The sequence below is a fragment of the Anthonomus grandis genome, chromosome 10 (assembly GCF_022605725.1).
Source record: "Anthonomus grandis grandis chromosome 10, icAntGran1.3, whole genome shotgun sequence".
NCBI lineage: Eukaryota > Metazoa > Arthropoda > Insecta > Coleoptera > Curculionidae > Anthonomus > Anthonomus grandis.
Genome location: NC_065555.1, coordinates 2,076,014 through 2,101,765, shown reverse-complemented (window position 1 = coordinate 2,101,765; position 25,752 = coordinate 2,076,014). Strand labels below are relative to the sequence as shown.

The 25,752-nt window shown below is 31.7% G+C and overlaps 2 protein-coding genes across 3 annotated transcripts in view; both read right to left on the bottom strand.

Moving 5' to 3' along the window:
• LOC126741613 (FMRFamide receptor) overlaps nucleotides 1-4,663 on the bottom strand; it is a 186,977-nt gene extending 182,314 nt beyond the window's left edge. For both annotated transcript variants that reach the window (XM_050448117.1, XM_050448118.1), the window contains exon 1: nucleotides 3,645-4,663. The gene's annotated coding sequence lies outside the window, so the exon portion shown is untranslated. The remainder of the gene's footprint in view (nucleotides 1-3,644) is intronic.
• Nucleotides 4,664-10,644: 5,981 nt separating this feature from the next.
• Nucleotides 10,645-25,699, bottom strand: LOC126741323 (mitochondrial-processing peptidase subunit alpha). The gene is made up of 11 exons (XM_050447718.1): nucleotides 25,502-25,699; nucleotides 22,207-22,378; nucleotides 21,958-22,107; nucleotides 21,740-21,860; nucleotides 21,524-21,681; nucleotides 20,882-21,017; nucleotides 17,987-18,132; nucleotides 17,726-17,931; nucleotides 12,123-12,288; nucleotides 11,647-11,779; nucleotides 10,645-10,926 (listed from the first exon to the last, which is right to left on the bottom strand). The coding sequence occupies exons 1-11, from the start codon at nucleotides 25,555-25,557 to the stop codon at nucleotides 10,751-10,753; spliced, it is 1,620 nt and encodes a 539-aa protein (XP_050303675.1). The 5' UTR covers nucleotides 25,558-25,699; the 3' UTR covers nucleotides 10,645-10,750.
• Between the last annotated feature and the right edge of the window lie 53 nt (nucleotides 25,700-25,752).

The following is a 25,752-nucleotide window of genomic DNA, read 5'->3' as shown; positions in this document are numbered from 1 at the left end:
AGACATGTCTATTTTGGCGGACATAACAAAGGTTATGGAAAATTAAATAGAGTTAAAAAGTATCTAAAAATGAAAAATTTCCGAACTTTAAAGGCCGATATCTCGGCTTCTATGGGGACTATGTGGAAAATTCGAACGGTTTTGATTTAGTTTCGTTTTTCTAAATCCAACGAGACAATTCGCAAGGTCGTAGGTCTTGTATTAGCCGAGATATCGTATTTTTAAGGATCATTTTTGGGCTTAAAAACGCAGTCAAAAAATGACATTTAACAAAGTGCTCTCATTCGCTTAGTTCTGTTCGAATCTTGTTATAGCTCGGTATTTTCGTGATGTAGGTGATGGGAGCAAGCCGCTGGTATAGTTATTTCAATTTCGAAAAAAATCAATTTTTGGTGAAAAAATTCAATACCCGATACCCGAAAAATGAAAAATCTCAAACTTTGGAGGTCGATATATCGACTTCTATTGCCACTATCTGGAAAATTCCAACACTTCTGTCTTAGTTTCGTCTTTCTGAATCCAACGACACCATCCACAAGCTCGTAGCTCTCATATTAGCTGAGATTTCGCATTTTTAGAGCCCATTTTTGGGTTAAAAAACGAGGTCGAAAAGTGACTTTTTCCAAATTTTTAAAGTGCTCTCATTCCCTTATTTCTGATCGAATCCTATTAATACCCGGTGTTTTCGTAATGTAGGTGATGGGAATAAGCCGCTGGTATAGTTAGTTCAAATTCGAAAAAAAATCAATTTTTGATGAAAAATTCGATACGGGGAGGTATACCCAAAAAATGAGAAACCCCAAACTTTGGAAGTCGATATCTTGGCTTTTATGGACACTATCAGTAAAATTTCAACGGTTCTGTCTTAATTTCGTTCTTCTGAATCCAACGAGCCCATTCGCAAGGTCGTAGCTCATATATTAGCCAAGATACCGCATTTTTAGGGCTCGTTTTTGGGGCTCAAAAAAATTGCAAAAAACCTAAATTGCACCAAACCAGAAACAGCTTTCTTTTTAAGAGTCTTCTGATAGATACAAGGGTTCTTTCTAAGGCACCAAGTACTCCTCAAATGGTTCCCACTGAATACTCATTTTAAACAGACATTTCCATTTAACAGATTTCTGTTAATAAATTCAAACCCGATCAATTTATTTTTCCCAAAGCAGCTATCGCTTCTAATAAGTCAAAAGATTTATGCGTTTTACCGTGCTTGACCTACAAATGAGCCTCCCAAAACGTAATTTATCTCCGAGTCGTTATAAGCCCACATAAAAGAGTTTTCGGGCCTGTAAGAGATTAAAATGACAATTTTCCTACAGAACTGCTTAACGTATCAACGGTTTGAAATATTGCAATTTTATTTGAGTGCGTGAGGAGAACTATTGGAAGTGTCTCGCATCAAAATCCTTTTTTAATAATTCTATTTCAGTCACTTGTTATTTCACCTTAAAACTAGAAACATCATCATCATCATCACTGAATGAAAAACTACAAATCACTATCAAAATAGTTTCAAAACAATATCAGTTGTTTAACTGCCAACGGTGGGTGGGTGAGTCGCTTTCGGTGCTATAAATAATTCGGTGCAACTATTTCGACCATCGGGAGGAACTTCGTTAATGTTTCATTTCGAAAGAGGGCCTTCACCTTTAGAATTCATTCGGTGTCCGTGAATTTATGTCTGAGTTAATATATGTTTTAATTGGCACTGATTTAGCTGAAAATCTCCCTATTTCGGGTTCTAGTTCAGACTTTGTTGATGCTATACACTCACTATTAAAAATAGAACCCTGCAGTTATTTTGGCTTTAAAGTTTGACATAAAATTGTGGATTCAGTAGTAATCAATCAATAAAGAAGCATCAGGATCATCAGCAAAGAATGCCTTTTTTCTAGTTACTTAGTTATTCCACGAGCAGTGGATAGTTTACTCGCAAATTGATTTTAATGCTAAATAAATAGAAGAAGTAATATGCACACACACTTGTTGAATGTGTATCAGTTGACCTCTCCTGACCGTTCGCGATATAAGAAATAGCAGAAAACCCGAGCCAAGGACAAGAAAACCACCGTTAGACCGATCGTGTGCGGAAGCAAATGATGCAGTTCACTTGCTCATCGTCTTCAAGGTACATCAAGTTCAGTATTTGTGGTCGAAATGTTTAAGTGGCAAGTTCTACTCGTTTTGTGTCTTAGTTTTTACTTTGACGAGTGCAGCAGCATTATATCAGGTATTTTATTGAGTTTTTTTATCTTTATATTTTATATGGACATCGAGGATGTCAAAGGGTATGTTTCTATTCACGTTTATGTTATTTGCACCTTTTTAGAGGTATGTACAACTCCGGATCAGAAGCCTGGAAAATGCGTCCTGTTGCCGGATTGTCCCTCAATAAATAAAATGTCCAACGACTTTGATACCCCGATGACAATAGAGCGGCTTCATTTCCTTATGAATTCTCAATGCGAATTGAAAAATGGAACGTTGAAGGCTTGCTGCAGTCTGGAAGAGTTGGCCAACGTCCAGGAAAATTACGTATAAATTGAGATAAAATTAGTTATTTATTGTTAATATCTGGATAATTGTAATGGGTAAAATTTAACGAATTCTATATTCCAAATTCTGCCTACAATATGGAGATATTTCATATTTAATGCCAAATGGGAGGGACATTTATAGGAATGTATTTTTTTGTAATTTTTAAATGAATTTATTTTTTTTTAATTATTTATTTACTTGGTTAAAGGTGACAATAAATATTGCCGAAACGTCCATATAAATACAATGATATTTACTTCCTTTGGATTCAAAATTAAAAAAACTTTTATTTACAGCCATTACTCGTAGGTACACATGATAAACATTATTTTCTATAGTAAAAATAGGGCTACAGGCATTATTCATGCAGCATCATAAAGGCCAATTAATGCACTTTAATCTCATATAAAACATTCCAAAAAATATAAAGTTGATTTCTCGTAATTTGAGGTAGAGTCAATAAATTCCAAAATATTTAATAAAGGGTCCTTTTAAGAAAAACATTATTTTCTGTAGTTGAACAGGCCAATTAATATCCTTTAATCAGATATTAATTTTTTTTAGTAATTTTCAGTAAAAAACTAAAAATATGTAAATACACAAAATTTGTAAGAATACGAATTAGAATTTTTTGTGCCTGTAATAAAAAAAAAAATATTAAATTATTTTATCAAAAAACACAGTTTGAGGCATTTTAATTATGAATAATTAAATTTTTTTGGTTAAATTAATCAACAAATTGTTTATTTGTAAATATTTAAGTTTTTTTTTTAATTTGACAGAAATTTTTCGTCAAAAAAGCAATTGAATAAAAGGAAAAAAAATATAAGATTAAATAGAAAATCTGGATTTTGAAATGTTTAATTTCTTTTTAACCAACACATTTTTACCCCATCAACATTAACCCTTAAGGGCCAGTTAATTCTAAACAACAAATTGATAACGTAAACCAGATTGTAAAAATGTATCCCGTGGGCACATTAAAAGCGAGATAAAATAATTTAATGCGACATTTTAGCCAATACATTATAAATGCAATTAATCCATTAGATTGTCTGCTATATGCGCGTGTTAATAACTTAACAAAATTAAACCACAAAACTCACCTTTCCAACAAACAGACCGAACATGCACCCACGTTAAAATCCAGTTTTTTTTTTTTTTCTTAACTGTTAATCATCACAAATGTTCAACAAAGCAACTCACATCTGATACTCGACCCAATAATTATTATTATTCTTTATTCTTAAATAAATAACAAGATATTATTCAAAAACTTTAAATCCAGAAATATATTTGAAAAAAGCGCACTTACGCGCTCGCGATCCTCGATTTCCACGAGGTGTTTTTTTGAGTGCGTTATACGTGCGATAGAAATTTCCCACAACGGCGCTACCAGCGGCCGATTCGCGACTGAAACGCCGAAGATCGTCGTCGGATGCTGAAAATTGTTTCGCTTTTGCGTTGGCGACAATAGTCAGCGCATAAATAGTTTTTGGTCATCAAAAATGTAGAAAAAGACATGCATTTGTGACTGTGGTTAGTGAAAATTAATTGAGAAGGTCCCCTACTAAGGCCTGGCTCGTCATCATACTTAAAGGGAACTGGAACGCTTTACATTATTGTATTTGGGTGAATCAATCATCAATTATTACAGGCGTACTGGAAATTATGTTGTTCTGGTGTAGTTTATCTTAATATCTTAGAAAAACATCATTTTATTATGACAAAATCAATTCAAAAACATTTATTGTCCTAGATAGTAGAAACAGCAAAAACACACGTCACAATTATTATACAGGGTGTTAGTAAATAAGTGCGACAAACTTCGGGGGGTGATTCGGCTTGGAAAAATAATGACAGTTTGCTATATAAACGGATGTCCGCAAATGCTTCGTTTTCCGAGATAAAGTTTTTCTTAAAAATTGACGATTTATTTATTGCTCTGAAACCGGTCGAGATATGCAAATGAAATTTGGAGGGTTTTAAGAGGTAGTTATCGCGCAATTTTGTGTTCACCATTATTTTTAATTTTTCACAATTAATTTTCCTTTTTTCGAAAAAAATGGAATATTTTACAACTGCGGAACTGTCAGAAGTAATGGAAATGGTCGGCAAGCTCGAAGATTATATGCTGAGTTGTATCCAGGACGTAGAGTACCCCATCACACAATATTTGCTCGTCTTCACCAACGTTTGCGTGAAAATGGTACGTTTAAGAAACAAACTGCTGACTGCTCGACAAGTACAAACGGTGCAACTAGAAGAAACAGTTCTAGAGTTAATTGCGGAGTCACCTGAAACAAGTACTCGAAAAATTGCCAACATATTGAATGTAAGCAACTTCACTGCTTTTGAAATTTTTAAAGAAAATCATTTGTATCCATTTCATATTCAACGTGTGCAAGCTCTACTATCTAGAGACTTTTTTCCGCGTCTATTTTTTGCCAATAGATCAAATCGCTCGAATTCCTAATTTTTTAAATGGTATTTTGCATACTGACGAGGCTACTTTTGGAAGACATTGCATACACACAAAAAATCCTATTCTATATTTAAAACTAAAGCCACTCTTGAAAAAATTATCTTCAAATAACTGAAGTTATGTTTAAATCTAATGTAACAACATTGAGATAAGAACAGCTTAATCTTATTTTCAAATGTATGCTTGTCTTAAAATTTAAAGTAAATCTTATTTTAAATCGAAATAAATTCGTAATGGTTCAAGAACAAGCTATATTTAACATTAGGGAAAATATTGCAGTTAAATCAAGTGTAAGTTCCTGTTATTATAATTACATATAATGTTCTCACAAATATATTATCAGTGCCTTCAGACAAATATTTATTTTTCTTAAATTAAGAATTAAATTTTTTCAAGCGGGAATAATTTACCTTTCTTGAAATGCACCATAGATTAATCAAATTATATCTTCATTCTCTGAAAGATGCCAAAAATATTTGCTATACTTGGATCTAGTTAAAGGTACCACGGAAACATCACGTGGTAACACTTGCTTCGAACTTCGACCAATAGCAGAGTAAATTTCATTCGATAGCTTCTCATTTTCCTTTTTAAATTGTTTGTTTAATGATTTGCCTTAAACGTAGTTTGTGATTTCCACGACTGTTATTTGATCCCATCAATGCAATTGATCCTTTAAGGTATGTGATAAAAATGAACCCAGTTTTGATTTCTCCGTTTACATTATTCTGGTTCTGCTTAGTGATCCATACACCGGTGTCAGGTACACGTTGCATGGCTGCGATTGCTATCAATCAAAATGGAGGATATTTTAATTGTGTTTCATATATGTAAGTCCATTTTTTAATAGCAAGTGTGTAGGTCTTTTTTTTGTGTAAAATCAGTTTGTTGGAAAAATACCGGGTGTTCTGGAATTTTAAATATTTTTTTGTTTTGGAATTTAAATTCTTTCTTAATTGGAAAAAACTGTTTATTTCATTTTTAAATTTTCTTTGTTGCATGTAAATGCCTCATGGGGGGTGTCACTTTAAAATGTTTTAATGTAAATTCATTTTCAAAACTCTAGAATAAAATATTTTTTTTTTGTTATGAATTATTCAGTCTACATATATTATATGTGGTATACCTACTGTATAAAAAAGAATAAATATTTTTTTAATGTTAATATGAGCTTTTGTTACCTAAACTTATGTTGTTATATGCTTTTATGCCATAATGAAATAAGAAGCTTAACCTACATGTTATTATATTAATGTACGGATTGAGAACAAATTATAGGGTAAAATTCAATTATAATTAACCAAATTACCTAAATTATAAATTACGGCTAACGTTATCATTTGTATTAACCCATATTTTACCAGGGCATGAAAAAACAACAATTTTTCGAATAGCAATATTTATTATGTATTAAAATAGGTTAGAAAAGAAGATTATGACACAAAAAAAAAGTTACATTCAAAAACTTTCAAAAAAGGGCATGTTGCGTTTTCGCATCATTGCCTAAATATATGAACAAAAAAGACGTAATTTTCCTTTTTATGGTAACGCTCAAAATAATCGGTATGGAGGGGCACGTTGCATTTTTTACATAAAAATACCGTTTGACTACTACATATTTTGCATCTACGTCTGGAGTGGAGCGATTTAGTGATAATATGACCGATATTATCATATCTTTGCTCAAGAACTGCCCTAGGGGTAGTAATAGATGTACGAATGGAAGATTCAGTTTTTTTCAGGCGAAGAGCAATGTACGATTTAAAGTCTAGTTGACTAATATTTTTGGCACTGACAATGTTATAAACCTTCCAACAATTGACTTAAGTGCTATCTATAGTGTTAACGAACAAAGGCCACCACCACTTTTTTCCAGATATCCCTATTCTATAATTGGTTATCCCGTTATCGTGGAGATCTACTCCCCCCATGAATTTGTTGTACACCTTGATAACATTAGGTTGTTGAATAGGATTGTCTGTTTTTGCTTTACGGTTATACCTTTTAGCTCTGTATAATGGTTCGTCATTGTAATGGTTACTGTGACCACTTAATTATCGTTCCATCTAACTAATGAGACCCCACTGACAGTGTCATGTGCCGAAATGTAGTAGCGCGGTTTTTGTTTAGAAACACTTTTGGTCCCTTCTAAAGGACAGCGGAGGGTTCTGTTTTCCCTTATACTTCGGCTCGCGAAATAACCTTTATCGGTAAGATATGAAAATAATTGAAACGGAAGAAAAAAATTATCAAAAAATACCTGATGCTTCATTGGGTCATTCACTATAGACAATAAATCAACAACTTGCCCACCCATACCTAATACAGATTTTTGTTTATTTGGATTTGCTCCTGCGTATGGAATGAACTGATCTGACAAATGAAGATTTTTTTTTATATTGTAAAATTTATTTCGACTCATACATTTTTTCACAATGTCTATCCCCTTGTCTTCATCAGTTGACCAATATAGTTGTGTTTGTGGTAGTTTATGATAACCTGTAAATATTAGCAGTCCTATAAACTTTAGTAATTCATATTTATCCAACTCAAAATCATGTCGATTATTGTCTTTTGCATATTTTTCCGAAAATGTTACAATAACATTTAATACTTGGTCATCAAAGAACAAAAAGAAAATGTCTAAAGGTGACTTTCCGTGGAGTAAATCTACCAATTTCTCAAGCGCAGGGCCTTCATTCGAAATAGGCTGGGACATCATAGGAATTGGACCCTTTTTCCATTTTGGTTCCCTACTTTGAAATTGGCTGGTGTTAGACCTTTTGATTTTCCGTTTCTTTTCTGCCAAACTCTCATCATCAGACGAATCCCAGTCAAATTCATTGTCCTGTCTTATCTGTAATTCAAATGTGCCCGCTATGTCCACATCATTTTGGCTGTTTTTTTTCGTTTACAGCAATTACATCGTCATCTATATTTTCTTCGTCAGTCAAGCTATCTGGTTCTGGAGGAATATAAACAGCATCAATTTCAACTAAAATAATTTCCGTCTACATAACAGGCCTAACAAAAATACTTAGTAGATCTTACCAACATCTCCGGAATGTTCTGCTTCCAATTCATCTACTACTTCATATAAAGCACTCTCCAGGTCTTTTTGCGTAAGAAATTTAGGCATGTTTTTCGAAAATACACATACACTTAGCACCGATTAAAATTCAATATTCCTAAAAACTTTCTTACACACAAGCCTAAACCGCAATATCTCTAGCTGATACCTTTGGCAACTCAAGCGCTATCTCAACCAAAATACAGATAACGTATTTTCCCAGTGATGCGTTTTCGCAACATTTAGAATTTGGAGTCAAGTATTTTGGAATTTGTAACATTTTTTTGTTGTCAGTAAAAAAAGGTAAATACACACGTGTTACCAATAATAAACAATAATATTCGAAAGTATGTTTAGACATTAAAATTTTGCTTGAATTGGAATAAAAATTTAAAAATCAAAACACTGGTTTATTTATTGAGTGTTTTAAAAATCTTTTTAATTCAACCTTAGTAAATACTATAGTAACGTTAGATATTTCATTTTTTATTTTGTTTATATTATAAAAAAAAAAATTAATATGACTGTTGCGTTTTCGCATCATTGGTAAAAAATGGGTTAATGACTTGTTGACAAAAAAACCTTAAATAAATGCCATAAGATTCGAGTTTTTTTTTTTGATCTAACCTAATTCATTAATCAATCTATTGTTGAAAATTAAATAGTAGGCGAAAGTAGCTTTCTTTATTTTAAATTCTATCGCATTTTTTAACTTCGATGATACAGCAAATTTTATATTCTTATTAAAATATACAAGCGTAACTATTCTTTGTAATAAAAACCCTAGCGTTTTGTTTGAAAATGCGTATTTCAAATTCAAAATTATAGTTCCATTTTACTTAAGAATGGCACATTGTTAATAAAGTATAAGCAATACTTATTTCAAGTTTAGTTACTTCTAACTAACAATACAATTAAAAAATTGTATCAAAAGATATTCTTAAATAAAGCTCTTATCCTATTGTAATAATATTTGAAACGAGTATTGCTATACTAAGACAAAGATTATTAATATATATTATATTAGTCAAGATTATAGTGAAGTTTTTTTTCCATGTACGAAATTTCCGTAACAATTACTTATGGGCTCAGAGAATCCACATGGAATCTTCGAGGCTCATTTTCAGCATCAGTTTTCAGTAAATGTGTGGCTTGGATTAATTGACGATCATTTAGGAAGAGTTACCTGTTCTTTTTGAAAAAATTCCCCTACAGCTGAGACAACACTTATGGTTCATGCATGATGGTGCGCCAGCCCATTTTAGTATCAATGTACGTAATCACTTAGATACAGTATTTCCAAATCGTTGGATAGGTACAGAACATTGGCCTGCTCGATCGCCAGATTTAACTCCTCTAGATTTTCGCATTTGGGGTTTTCTTAAGTCGTTAGTTTATTCCACTCCCGTCGAAAATGTTGATGACCAGAGGAATCGAGTTATAGCCGGCTGTGAGATAATGAGAAATACATTAGGAATATTTGCGCCAATACGAGAATCGATGAGGCGAAGAGTTGAATCTTGTGTAACGTCTGAGGGAGGTCATTTTGAACACTTGTTGTAGCTTTGCGCCTATTTAAAATTTTAGTATTGTTATTTCCTATTATTGTTCTGGTTTATTGTTGTTGTATTAGATAGTGTATTAAAGAAATGAAAAATACTCGTCAAGATGGTATTTTTTGCATAAAACGGCGCCACATACGAAAAAAAGGTGGTGAGAGGTTTTTTGTCACAAATTGAACGAGGAATTCAAAAATTATATAGGACATTATTCAGAACATATGCAGAATCACCCCCCGAAGTTTGTCGCACTTATTTACTAACACCCTGTATAAAACAATACATATAGTGAATGTATACCCCCATCAGAAATTTGTCAAAATATATGCCCATACATACCGCGCTTTCATTTCAAAACAAATCACCCTTAATAACTCTTAAAACTCGAATCTCGTAATAACCCCGTGTTTTTGTGATGTAGGCGATGGGAGCAAGAGGCTGGTACAATTCCAAGGATTTGAAATAATTTTTCCATGTTTATAGAGTTACTTTTTAAGGCATTTCAAGTCAATTTCTTTAACTTTTCTTCCGTTCACGTTCTTTTCTACAGTTTCTAGTGCTAAACTTTATAGGTATTAGAGAGCCGCTGAAGTATAGGGTCTTTCCCAGAAATATCCGAAGAAATCCTAATAGACTGACTGTAAAAAAATCCAAGAATTTTAATTTTGCGTTTTCCAGGCTTTCGGAGTCACTTTTTGAGACATTTTATGTTTTTGCTATTTCAGTTCGTATTGCAGATTGTAAGCCTGTTACTATTTAAGTCACATAATGTTTAAAAACTACGACTTTGACTCAGTTTCTTAAATAAAAAGATGCGTGGTATAACAATAATGTATGTATGTATGTATGTGTAGGCATATTCGTCCAAATCCGAAATTTATTTCAACAAAAAGTAAAATACCATAAACAAAAATGTAAATTTTTAAAATATTTACATCGCCTTGGGCATTTCACAATATACATTTGACAATAATAATTATTGTAACAACGAGGAAATTACGTTTTATATATTTTTTATGGTTACTTGTAAACTATACAAAACACAACGATTTATTATTCTTTCACTTAATGTACAGGGCTTGAGGACGACGTGTTTCTTTACCGCCACAGTGATAGTTTACGGCCGCTAGGCAGTTTACCCTCGCTGTCTATTAGACCAGCTTGAATGTATTCCAGCGACGGTAATTTCCTTAAGTCTCCTCTGGCGGCCACGCTCGGCTGGGACATCAGTAATCTTTTGGCCACCTGAACTATGTCGTCTTTGGTGATTTTTTCTAAAAATTAAGACAATCGTAAGTTTTTAGATGAAATGGATTTAGATGTAACAGATAGAGCGTTTGATTAAGAATTCGTACTCAAATATGACGGGGCTATATAACGTATATAACTTCTCAATACGTCTAGACGTCCCATTTCTGGACTAATACTTGTTATATATTATAATAGCTATTGCTTTTTAAATATTATATTTGGCAACAGAGTCAGTAATCTGCAGTAATGTTTCAATTACCAGTGGGCCCTTAAAAATATGGCCAAAGCAATAAAAAATACAAGACAAATTAAATTTAAAACAGATCAAAACAGTATGGAAAAAAATAGGGCAGCTCCGGGTAATGATGGTTTTTTGTAATTCTTAAAATAAATAAATAGAGTTTAGAAGAAAATAAAGATCTTAAAGTAATAATAACTTCAGAAAGAATGAATGAATGATTATGCCCCTGCAGTTGGTAGATTATAAGTATATATTACTGCAAATTATAAGCGAAATTATAATTGGGAATTGTAACTTCATCATCTTTTCTATAAGTTGCTAAAAATGACGGACAGACAAATTAAGTATATCCTCATACTATAGGAATAGAAGTTTGATATTCGAAAGTTGTTTATATGTTTCTAAAAATTATTTTAAGCTACATCATGATTTACTTTAGTCCTTTATCTAATAACCCAATTTTATCAAAAGTAGAAAAACTAACTTAAGCCTGTTCGCTTACCGATTTCTTTAATAAAATATTGGGGTCTTTTACGGTGGCCGGTGGCCAACACTTGACGGCCGATATCCTCGAACATCACCGGTCGACTTTCCAAGTTCATTAGCAACATCGACTGTAATTGAGTTTTCGCCCTCTAAAACCGTTTTAAATATGCATTAATAAGGAATTAGGGTTCAAACCTCTATTAAGACTATAAAAAAGACGCTAATCGGTTTATACAGATTTTAAATGAGGTGAATTTTAAGGCGTCGTTATTTTTTAATTTTTGTTTCAGGGGTTTAAAATTCAATTATTAAACTAATTGGTTTAAGGTTTAATTAATGTTTTGCTAATTTCGGCTCTCATTTCGTACCTCAGAAACAACAAACATTTTGGTGAATTTACCATAAACAGGAACAAAAAATCGATATTTAAAACTACCATTTAAAAATACCAAGGCCCTTTGTCTTTAAATAAAAAATCCTTTAAACATATACCCTAAGTTCTTGATCTCCTATATGCTGAGTCATATTGACCATTTCCCTCACTATCACTTCCACCATATCCCTCACGTAGTTCGATGGTGCACTGGCGTGGATACAGAATAATCCCGTATCGATGTAGGCGTGATTGTAGGCTGTAGCACTAAACATCCAATGATATCTAAAAAGATATTGTTGATGAGTTAAATTAAGTAAAAACCTCTAATTCAGTTTTTCAGTTCGTCTTGTATTCTTATGACTGAAAATAAATCCATACTAGCCATAAGAGAAGAACAAGCACTGTTATCGCCAAAATGGCAGGATAGTGTCCACAGGATAGGCTAAAACTTAATTTCACGAAAACAAAATATTTAATCTCATACAGACTTCATGATAGGTCACTTTATGCATCCTTAGAGAATAAGAGTATCCCTCAAGTAATAATAATAATAAGTATTTATTTAGCATCAACACTAAAAGTACTAAAACTATACTAGCAAAAAAAAAAATTTAAATTGATTAAAACTGTATTAATAAAATTAAGGTAAGATACACAATGTAAAGATAAAAAATAAGACACACACACACACTCCCATATTAAAATTAGATAAAATGAACGAAACTTACCTATTTAAAATAAAAATGCTTAAAAACCCCTTGAACTGTGTAAAATTATCACAGGTTTTAATTGTCACAGATAATTTATTGAATTGTATTAGGCCTCTGTATAGAACGAACAGAGTTGACCAACTGATTTGTGTAACATCTGTCAGTCAGTATAAAATCTGTGCTATTTCTAGTACCATAATTGTGTACATCTTCAAAAAACTCTTAATTTATCACAGATGTAGGTAGGTAAAAGATGTTTTAACTTAAAAATAAACAGACACTTAACATAATTCTTTGGTTGACAGACAGCATATTTAGCACACTTAACATAGATTTCACAGGAATATAACGGTCATTCAGATTATTTCTAATTGGTTAATCCTGTATTGGGGTTGACCAAAACTGCAAATGTGGTAGTGCAATGGCATTATATAACATCAATTTTGTGGGCATTGACAGATTTCTTCCGAGTATTAGTAAGTATCAGAGAGTAAGTTTCTGGGAACCTCGCCTGGAAACGGAAAATTGAAGTGAAACGAGAAAATTCACAGTTTGTTATGTAATAAGGTATTTAAGAGAGCAGTTGTGCTTGTAATCTATATTATCGTACTATTATGCATACATACAATAAATCGTTCAGTAATGTTTAATATTTTGGTGTACAACTTACCTGGCTTAAATAGTCTGTTGTCATGTCAATTCATGTTAGAACTGAAAAATACTGAATATTGTACATCACACTTCTAAAGATTCAAAATATCGACAGTGCCATGCTTGTGGATTTTAAATACTTGCAATGTAGACTTAAAAACAATTATTACGTGAAGATCCCTTTTATTCATTTGATGAATTTTACAACCACATAACGTAAGGACTCTATAGTTACGTATGTGATAAATTAAGAGTCTGTTTTTCTTTAAAATCTATGTATGTGTTAAGTTTCTTGTGTATTTATAGTTTGATTAACTTATATAAGTAGGTAGTTTAGATTTTTAATAATAATTGTGATGTTTCTATTGAGGTTGATGACAAATAAACTTTTTGTCATTTTTTTTAGGTGGTTAGGGTCAATTGGGGGTAAATGTAAACTGGGGTAATTGTAGACACATTTAAAATAAGAAACACAACATTTAGATTTCAAATTTGGCGCGAAGCTCACTATTCGAGTCGTGCGGACGTCGGGCGAAATTTTACTCCTGTTTGTGCTCTTCTTGCATAAGTTGGCTGATGCAATTTGATGTGTTTTCGAAGTTTTCAAATGCAAATCATCGAGGTAAGTTAGATATTTCATTTGGACATTGTCTGTTATACTATTGTGTCTATTTTACGCCGAAATGTCTGTCGACAAATTTTATAATCACTAAAATAATTCAGTGTTTACATTTCCCCCTAATAAATTTGTTCTTGGGGGAAATGTATACACACTTTTGGGGTAATTATAAACATAATAAAATCAGTGTCTCGCCGATAATTTATGTAAAATAAGTAATTTCTTTGTCTTGTTGCAGTGTAAAGATGCCTCGTACTTATGTAAGGAAAAAAGAAGCACCTTCTTATACAACTGAAGATGTTGCGAATGCCGTTGCAGATGTCCAAAATAAAAATAAAACGTATCGTCAAGCAGAAACGTTCTATGGTGTTCCCTGATCAGTTATTTACCAAAGGATAGGAGGAAGAAAGACTCCATTAAATGTGACAAAGGGTGGACGTTCCCAAGTTTTATAGCAAAACTAATTTTTTATACCTATAATATTATTATAATTACATACTTAATTTCTTTTATTAGCGTTCTCAAAAATAGTTTAATTTTAGTTAAAATAAACAGAACTGTTGGAAAATATTTACTTTTATCTCGATTTTTCATTTATATTGCAAGCAAAACCTTTAAGGTCACATTATTTTGGGGTAAATGTAAACACGACTTCAAAAAATATTTTGCTACACAGCGACTTTATATAGTTCGTTTAAATTTGCCTCAGGTTTTTTTCTGGTAGAGTAAATGTGTCAAGAGATGCTTGTCTACAATTACCCCTAAAGAGTAGGGGCAAATGTAAACGGACAAGCATGTTGAATATATTTTTTTTATCTTAATGTGACTTGTAATTACAAAAAACCACAAAATGTCCACAAAAATCGTTTAGCAAATCAAAACATTAAATATCGTCCACAATTACTCCAATTGACTCTAATTAAAATTCAAAAATAGGAGAAATGCCTGAAAGTAACAGAAATTTACTTTTTTTTCTTTATTCTCTACAATGTGATATTGTGAAATTAAGCAAGAACTGTTAAATTAAGGACAATCCCAACCATCCAAATTGCGTTTTATCGAAAATTAAACTGCTGGTTTTTCGCTGGATTTATCTTGTCGGTTAAATTTTATTTTTATTTCCAATAAACGTGACAGTTGACTTGGAAGCATTCACTTTTAGTAATGACAATGACTGGAAGATAATTTCGATGCACGTTCCAAATCCCAATTAATTAAGGTTTCAGCTATTTTACAATTATTTGTATCTAGAACTGAAAATATTGCAAACATGTTTGCAATATTTTCTTTTAAGTCTCTTAAAAAATATTTTTGCAGTGATGAAAAGGACTACCTGGCTATGCTATTAAGGGCTGCCATGATATATTGGTAAAACCTGTTATTCATATTTTTAATCTTAGTCTACAATCTTCAATATATCCGAAAGTTTGGCGTTTAAGGAATGTAATACAATTATTCAAAAAAGGTGCCAAGAATGATGCAACAAATTATCGTCCAGTTACAATTCCCAATGCAATCTCAAAAGTTTTTGAATTGGCCTTATTTAAGGGTCAAATTCAACATATTATCTGAGCACCAACATATAAATGTTTTTTAAAAAGTTTGTAAAAAAGCAAGATGATGACCACTATTTAATATTACGGAAATTTCAATTGAAAGTTGTTTCATTTAATCCACCCTACAACTAATACTTAAAAAAGCTCACCCATTTACAAAATGTGCAATCATTTTTAATATTTATGGGTGTGATTTGTACTTAGACCTTTTAGATTTAAATAAATTTACCAAAATTATTGACGACAAACTTTATGCTTCTCAGACTCAGGTCTATGCATTTGAATTCAACCCCTTATTGCTAACATAAGAAGTCAGCTTGGTTTATTCTTCTTTCTGTAGTGTTAGGTTTAACTGTGTTTGTTGCATTTGAATTGATACCTAATAAATTAATTACCTGGATTAAAAGATTGATTCAACTGGGTATCATGTGGGTACAAGTGGTCTCGATCTGTGTTTTGTGAAAAGCAGTGGATCCAATATGCTACCATATATAGTACTCCACTCTTTACTTCTAAAGGTTCGGAATTTATATTTTCTATAACTCGTAGTAAGAGATCACTTAGAAAATAATTCATTAAGTCAAGGGCATTGTAAGAAAGACCCATATAATGTAAAAAAGATTTTATGGTTTACAAAATAAGAGAAATAATCGTTACCACGAGCTTTAATAATGACAATAACATATGACATAGCAGAGGTATAACTATAACTCTTTCGAAATCCAGATTATTTAGGTCAGATAAAATTCAAGAAATTGCGCATGCAAGAGTCAACAATTCTTTCTAATATTTTTGAAAAAACTTCGAAAATGTCCAAAATCAACGGTTACTTTAGGAGAAGGTAAAACATAAGCATTCTTCCAAGATTTCGGAAAATAATTGTTTACTAAACATTTAGAAGATATGGAACAATGAAAGCGCAGCACAAATGAATTAGAATTATACTCAGGTCGTTCATTCTGACAATAGAAGCTATTTTTTTATAGCGTACGTGTTGATAAGACAGTAAATTTTCAGTACCAAGAATGATATTCATATTGTCTTCACAGGTCATTCAAAAACTAGTGCAGTGAATAAAATATTTGTTAAAATCGTTTAGTTGCTAATATTCTATTAATATCCTTCCACTTTTCTTTATACGAGCATTTTGAAAATGTATTTTTTATAAAAACCTCGTTTCTCAGCCGTTATTTCTGTGCTCGTGTAATTTCTAAACTGCTTATAGTACTCCCATCTTGATAGTAGTTTCGAGTTTTTACAATCCATTAATGCCTTATGTTTTAGATTGATGTGGGACATGTTTGTCAAATAAACTATTATTTAAGAAGTTAATTTTATCATCAATAGATTCATATTCAAATACAAAGTGAAAAGGAATAGCTTCAAGGCATGTTGAAAGTGAGGCAAATTGATATTTTTAAGGGCTTAAAAGGGTTTCTCTGGTCAACGTAAATTGCTGTGAAATTTGCAGGAAATCCCAAAAAGATACGAGAATGGGAAATTTGATACTCATATTTAGAATATTATCGTGACTAGGAAAAATAAGATATATTACAGAGATATTTAATTATATTTAAAAAGTGTCACAGGTTCACATTAAACGACTTACTGGTTGCGACTAAAAAATTGATAGGTCAATATTAAAATGCGCAGGTAATGGTATTAAATTGGGAAACATATTAATTAAAGTATCTTTAAAAAAATATAGCAAGTTAGAATTTGGTGGCTTGCAATTTATTCCAAATAATCCTGTTCACTATGAAAATTTATTTTTATTCACATCTTTCAGTTTATTTTGTTATTGACGTTTGGAGGTTTCTTATGTTCAAAATCAAACAAAAGCTTTTTTAAAATGCTTCTCTTTTGGAGCAAGTAGTTTTAGAAAATTCATATTAATTGGTAAAAGGTTGATGGGAACAGTTCGAAATTAAAGTCTACACATGTTTTGGAAAACTTGATAAGGATTTCCAAAATATCCCAAGAGAAATTAATTCCCTTTTAATTATTTTAGTTCGGAATTCTGTATTTGAAATCGTTGTTAAATAATAATGTTTTTACTACTTCAATATTTTCCTAAAGATGCTGAACTGGTTAGCAAAACACATGTGTAAGTCTTTTTTTTTTTTCAAAGTGCTTATACTTTAAATTTAGGTAATTAATTAAATAAAATCCCTTAAAAGTACCTGTTTAGAACGTTAGTGTAAAGCCTTGTGTACATTCCTTTTCCGGGTCCGCCGGCCGAAAACGAACCGCCGCCGCCCATCATCATGTTCAATACGCACATCGCGATAAATTCTTTATCCTGATGGGAGCAACCTTCCAAGCCGATCATTATGTGGGAAAGTACTGGTAAACCGGAGGAAGCGAACTGCGGGATGTCACATTCTTCCTAAAAAGGACATATAGGCAAAACAAACACTAGAAGGTTTGAAACGTTTACTAACTTGTTCCATGCCCCCAGTATATTGAGCAATACTCCTGTCAATTTCGGGAATTTGTCTTCGGCCAACTAAACTTTCCGTTTCCCAGACCGGTTTGCTGTCGACAAAATGCTTTTGGACTACCTCCACCAGTCTTTCATGTTCCACCCCTGAATTGAACGTTTGGTTTTTATTAAAATTTGGTTTTAACCCAATCAACACGTCATATATGTTAAATATATGTTTATTCAACGATTTTTTTAGTACATTTTTGGTTTTGGTATATTTATCAGTCGTATATTGTCAAGGTGTATTTATTAAACTGTAGATTGTTCAAAATGATCATAACTCAAAAACTTGCCTAGGTACAACTTTGAAATTTTGTACAAATATTCTCTGGACAATTTGACTGGACACCCAATTCAGCGTTTCTCAAAATATGTACAATATATTGAGAAAAAAAATATTTTTGAAAAATAACAATTAAAAAAAAAAGACAATAGTACAAAATAGACATAACTCACCAACTTGACTGGGTACAACTTTAAAATTTTGTACAAATATTCTCTGGACAATTTGACTGGACACCTATTTCAGCGTTTTTCAAAATATGTACAAGAAGTTGAGAAAAAAAATATTTTTGAAAAATAACAATTAAATAAAAAAAGACAATAGTACAAAATAGACATAACTCACAAACTTGACTAGGTACAACTTTGAAATTTTGTACAAATATTCTCTGGACAATTTGACTGGACACCTATTTCAGCGTTTCTCAAAATATGTACAATAAATTGAGAAAAAAATATTTTTGAAAGATAACAATTAAAAAAAAAAAGACAATAGTACAAAATAGACATAACTCACAAACTTGACTAGGTACAACTTTGAAATTTTGTACAAATATTCTCTGGACAATTTGACTGGACACCTATTTCAGCGTTTCTCAAAATATGTACAATAAGTTGAGAAAAAAAATATTTTTGAAAAATAACAATTAAAAAAAAAAAGACAATAGTACAAAATAGACATAACTCACAAACTTGAATAGGTACAACTTTGAAATTTTGTACAAATATTCTCTGGACAATTTGACTGGACACCTATTTCAGCGTTTCTCAAAATATGTACAAGAAGTTGAGAAAAAAAATATTTTTGAAAAATAACAATTAAAAAAAAAAGACAATAGTACAAAATAGACATAACTCACAAACTTGAATAGGTACAACTTTGAAATTTTGTACAAATACTCTCTGGACAATTGGACTGGACACCTATTTCAGCGTTTCTCAAAATATGTACAATATATTGAGAAAAAAAATATTAAAAAAAAATAACAATTAAAAAAAAAAGACAATAGTACAAAATAGACATAACTGACAAACTTGACTAGGTACAACTTTGAAATTTTGCACAAATATTCTCTGGACAATTTGACTGGACACCTATTTCAGCGTTTCTCAAAATATGTACAATAAGTTGAGAAAAAAAATATTTTTGAAAAATAACAATTAAAAAAAAAAAAGACAATAGTACAAAATAGACATAACTCACAAACTTGATTAGGTACAACTTTGAAATTTTGTACAAATATTCTCTGGACAATTTGACTGGACACCTATTTCAGCGTTTCTCAAAATATTTACACTTTGTTGAAAAAAAAAATATTTTTGAAAAATAACAATTAAAAAAAAAAGACAATAGTACAAATTAGACATAACTCACAAACTTGACTAGGTACAACTTTGAAATTTTGTACAAATATTCTCTGGACAATTTGACTGGACACCTATTTCAGCGTTTCTCAAAATATGTACAAAAAGTTGAGAAAAAAAATATTTTTGAAAAATAACAATTAAAAAAAAAGACAATAGTACAAAATAGACATAACTCACAAACTTGACTAGGTACAACTTTGAAATGTTGTACAAATATTCTCTGGACAATTTGACTGGACACCTTTTTCAGCGTTTCTCAAAATATGTACAATAAGGTGAGAAACAAAATATTTTTGAAAAATAACAATTAAAAAAAAAAGACAATAGTACAAAATAGACATAACTCACAAACTTGACTAGGAACAACTTTGAAATTTTGTACAAATATTCTCTGGACAATTTGACTGGACACCTGTTTCAGCGTTTCTCAAAATATGTACAATAAGTTGAAAAAAATTTTTTTTTTGAAAAATAACAATTAAAAAAAAAAAGACAATAGTAGAAATTAGACATAACTCATAAACTTGACTAGGAACAACTTTGAAATTTTGTACAAATATTCTCTGGAGAATTTGACTGGACACCTATTTCAGCGTTTCTCAAAATATGTACAATAAGTTGAGAAAAAAAATATTTTTGAAAAATAACAATTAAAAAAAAAAGACAATAGTACAAAATAGACATAACTGACAAACTTGACTAGGTACAACTTTGAAATGTTGTACAAATATTCTCTGGACAATTTGACTGGACACCTAACGCTGAAGCGTTTCTCAAAATATGGACAATAAGTTGAAAAAAAATATATTTTTGAAAAATAACAAATAAAAAAAAATGCATACGTATCATATACTGAAGTAGGAAGAGTAGGACAAGAAGAAGGAAGAAAAAGAAGAAAATGAAGGAAAGGAAGAAAAAGAAGAAGACGAGAAGAAAGAATATGGGAAAAAAGAGGAACAACAAACGGAGGAAGGAGAGGTAGAGCAGGAAGAAAAGGTTTACAAAGGAAAGCAAATTTCGGCATTAAAAAAAAAACTGACACGACTAGCTTTTAAACTCGATTTCTACACTTCAAATATTTGATGAAATTTTTCTAAAAATCACTGCTAAAAAATTAATATTGCATAAATATTTCCTGCAAAAACATTGTTTTTTAACTATCGCGTGTTGCTTGGGAAGACAAGTGCAAAATTCAACATACCTACTCCCGCCACCACCATTCTTTTAGGAGTGTAATGTTGACTTAGATAAGCAAATAGAGTTTCTCGGTCAATTTTGTTCAGGTTTTGGTTGGGGCACAGTTTCGGGAGTCCCAGGGTATTGTCCCTGTAAGCAGCCTGAAATAATATCAAATTATTTAAATATCGAAATCGGTTTTAAGACATTTGGAACTATATCCCAGAACCTCTGACTGTTGCAACACATCTTTCAATGTTCTAATATCAAAAATAAAATCTTGAGTTTTTCTGTTGCTCATTAGACTCAAAAAATCTGCAATCAGATTAATCTTAAGTTAAGCTCAAAGTTTAGTCTCTTAATGTATGTATTCTGTAAATGTTCTAAACGTTAATGAAAGTAAATAAGTAAATAAAATTTGATAAATAAATATAAATAATAAAAACAAATTCAACATCGGCACTATTTAATCAATAAACAGATTGTAGAAGTATTCGTTTTTTATTTGCAAAATTAGTTAATTAACTAGAGAAACAGGTATTAGGTTGAGTGACTTGGGTTGGTTATATAGAATTATAGTTTTATTATTTGCAAAAGCCTTATATAGTTAGTCACTAAAGACCAAGTACCACATAATAAATAAATCAACTTTATATAAAAAACTTACGGCATGTATCATGTCCATCAAAATAGTCTCTTGTTCAGGTCTCATATGTAAAGTTTCCAGTTCAAAACTTATAGCTTGTCTAGCCGCATCGATCTCTTCTAAAGTGAGTTGAGGCCTTAAGGTCGCTTCGGCTAGTAACTGTATTACATCATTTAATCCTAAAAATTATTTAGGTTTAGAAATAACTATTACAGGAAGGTAATTATGCTTATCCACCCGTAGTGTAAGCAGACGCGGCATAAATAAAAGTGTCTCTTGAAGCCTGACTATCACAGATGCCACCATGTTTTTCTAACTTATTGATCATTTCGTCTCTGTCAGGGTAGTGTTTTGTGGACTGAAAAAGGAATATATCTTGACTGTAGTAGAATTTACATCTTAGCCTCTTTCGTACTCCTTGGAGTCATAATTGCTAATAAAATAAATCAACTTACGTTAAATGCCAATTTTTCCAGAAAATGTGATATTCCACTGGGGTAGGCCACTTCATATCTTGATCCAGAGTCGATAACTACCCCAACAGTGCAAAACTCTCCAAATCTGTTTTCTGATGCAACCCTTAGACCATTTGATAGAGTTGTTACCTAAAACCAAACATATTTATTTGTACATGTTTCAAATTACCCATGCAAATTCTATCTAGTTTGGTTAAGACACACAGAGGAAAATTACCAAAAACAAACCTTTGTCTGTTGATTTTTCTCTCTAAAATTTGCATATACAGCATGCGGAAGGTTCCTGACCGGTTCGGTCATCGGAGGCATATCTGTAACCTTATCTTTGGGTCTCTGCGATAGATTTGTCCATTCTGTTGAGGTGCAACGATGTATGATATAATTTGGTGTTTTCCATAATCTAATAAGACAAATTTTATTGTAAAATAGTAGGTGACACATTACAGTGTATTGAGAGAGCAAACTGTATCTTAATGTATATGATTCCAGATACTGTAACTGTTTGGGTACGATTAGACAGATAGGATTCCAGTCACACCTATAAAGCCATAATTATTGAGCTTAGACAGCAGTATTCCATGATCTACACAATCAAATGCCTTGGATAAATCGCAAAACACTGGCGCCGCGGACTCTCCAGAATTTAAGGACACATAGACACTCTCCAAAAAGCCGAAAACAGCGTCATGAGTCCCTTTTCCTGTTTGAAATCCAAACTGATTTGCAGATAAAATGCAATTATGTTGCAAAAAAGATAAAATTCTGATTTTTGCAAGTTTTTCAACTATCTTGGAGAGGGTAGATAATATAGAAATTGGACGGAAATTACAAGGCTCACTCAAATCTCCACCCTATAAAGAGGGATAGCCTCTTTATAGGGTGGAGGGAGGCCTCCTTCAAACATGCTTGAAAGATGCCATTATGAAAGGAATTGTTTATGGCAGAAGCTAAGGCATTCAATGCTGAGTCAGGCAAAAGGAGTAGTAATTTTGATGATATTCCATCAGCCCCAGCTGATTTATGGTTTTTTAAGCTTTTAATTGCATCTCTAACGTCAGTGAGGCTAACAGGATAAAAGAACAAAGAATTTTGAACTGACACTTGTTGAATATAATGCAAAGGATCAATATTAGTACTCACATCCTTGAGCAATAAATAAGGAATATTACAGTAATAATCATTTAAACTATTTGGTCTTACTTCTGGTTCTGAAACTTTCTTGTGAGAATGCCTGAAGTCATTTATAATTGACCAACATTCTCTCTGCCTATTTGAGGACATATTCAAGCGGTCACTATAATATTTAACCTTTGCTGCTTTTATCATCTTTCTGTATAGACTACGATATTTCTGATGATAATGTTTGCGTTAGTTGTAAACTTGCACAACTTAGCCAAAAAACGGAGGTTTTTAGCTGAAGTTCTGAGGCCTGCTATGACCCATTCTATTTTTCATTTTAAATCTCTTTTTAGGAAAACACTGATTGATCTTGTCACATAGCACATGAAATAACAAAGTAAACGGGTCAGGAGCCAGTTCAACTGCATTAACAGCACAGCACAAAAAGCATTAAAATTTTCTCTGCTGAAAATTCTTCCTATATAATGAGATGAAGGAAATACAGTGTTGCATGGAATCCTAGCAAGAATGGCTTCATGGTCAGAAATACCAGATGAGAGTACTCTACTGTTATGTATGGAGTGTTGCCGACAAAAAATTGATATTAATCAGATATTAAGAAACATTCGTTAGGCTTTAACCAGTGCCCAGTTAGTAATACAATAGCAGGAAAATCACATGAATCAAGTAAAAGGTGAAGCTCGTCCATTTTATTTCTTAGAGACTGCATATAGACTACTGAAACTTTTCGCAAGCTTATTTTCAATGTTATTTATAGAATGTGAGTGAGCTCCATCTTCTGTATATTTATCTATAAAAAAGAATCCCTATCACAGTCAGTATCTAGAAGTCCAGGTTGATTACTTGGTTTTATTGTGGACACATTTTTTGATGAAATGCTACTTTTGAAATGTTTTAAAATATTGGTATACAGTAATGATGCCAAATTTGATCCAAAGTTGCTGGCATGGTTAGACTCTAAAATTCTATTTAGATTAATATTATTTGCGTGAAATATTCTATAGAGAGCCTTATTGTTGTTATATATTACATTATGGTTTGGATACATATAAGGGCTTGTCATCACTAAACTATTGCTGTGTAAATGTATAATTTTTTTTAAATATCGAATGATGAGCAAATACCATTTAACATTAAAATCAACATATCATTTTCTGTAAATTTTTTAACCATAGATGATGCAGTATAAATCAGTTCATTGTTTGTACTTCCTGGCTTCAGGAAACACTGGAATTTGTAGTTAGCTTCAAACTTCAGACTCAATTTCTTCAGGAACACTCTACTACAGTTTCCACCCACAAAAAGAAGCTTAGGTCGATTATCAACAAGTGAATTTGGCCTACATGGCATTTAGATATGTTTTGCTGTTCCTTTAATGCACAAATATCGGAATAGCAAGTATCTTTTTCAACTTCCAACACCTTTATAGACTGGATCATATTCTTATTCATCTTAGTTAAATCATTAACTTCCATTTGTAACATATTTATTTGCGTCTTATAGGTTGCAGATTCATTTTCTAATGTTTTTATTGTTACAATTAACAATTAACTCATTGATTTCTATATTGAAATTTATTTTTTCCTCTTCACATACTTTTAATAGTGACAGTAACTCGCATTCTTTAGTTTTTAAATTTGTTAATTCAATTTTAAGTGCATCATTAAGTTTGCGTAGATCATCTAGGGAGGAGGAAAACTTCTTTTTGGCCTCTGACACTTCATCTTCAAATGTGATGAATGAATGAATAAGATGTTTAGTAAATATGTCAGTGTTTACTGAACAAACTATTAAGGATAAGTAACACCTGAACTAAGACAATAAAGTCCGTTGATCCATGACGTAAACTACTTTCATAAACCATGAAGGATATGTTTTAATGTATGTACGTACACAGTAGAATTCCCAGAGACCTTTGAATAAAATTGAGAATTTCCTAAAGAAAAAAATGGTTTTATTTTCTTTTGCGAAGGAATTATTGTCATTAATGAGTAAGATATATTATTGCACAACCTGTTGGCACTTTTTGTTATATTAAACTTACAGTTTTGTTTGCAGGAATTTCATATTTTTTAATATTCCTGCCGTTTAAGGGTATTATTGTAGCATTTTAGGCAGTGCTGTCTTCCTTAGAAGATAATCTAAAGCTGATACTTCTACTATCTGGTGCAGCACAAGGACTATAATTATAATTAAGTAGTAGGTACTAGGTTATTAATACTTTTCAAAATTCTATGTTTTGCCTGACACTAAGTGATTCTTGTTTTATTAGTTACCAAATAGACTTTGTCTCCTTTCCACAGGGTGATAAGAATAAATATGTAAAAAGATTTTCCAAAAAAAAAAAAGTTATCAAAATTTGAAGGTTATAAGAGCAACTTACTTGTTTTTCGACTGCAAAATTGACTTTGTGATGGTTTTTGAGGCCTGCAGGGCCATTGTACTGTTACGGGATTAGATTAAGAAATAGTTATCCGGGAATTTTGAAAACTCTTTATCCAGAACTTAATTTTTTAGAGTTTTGTTTATGAAAATCTGAAAAATGAACTTTTTGGATAACCGGAATGGGGATAGCAACTGTCAACTGTCATTCGACATGTCCCTAGCGACGTAAAGCCGGTTCATACTGACGCA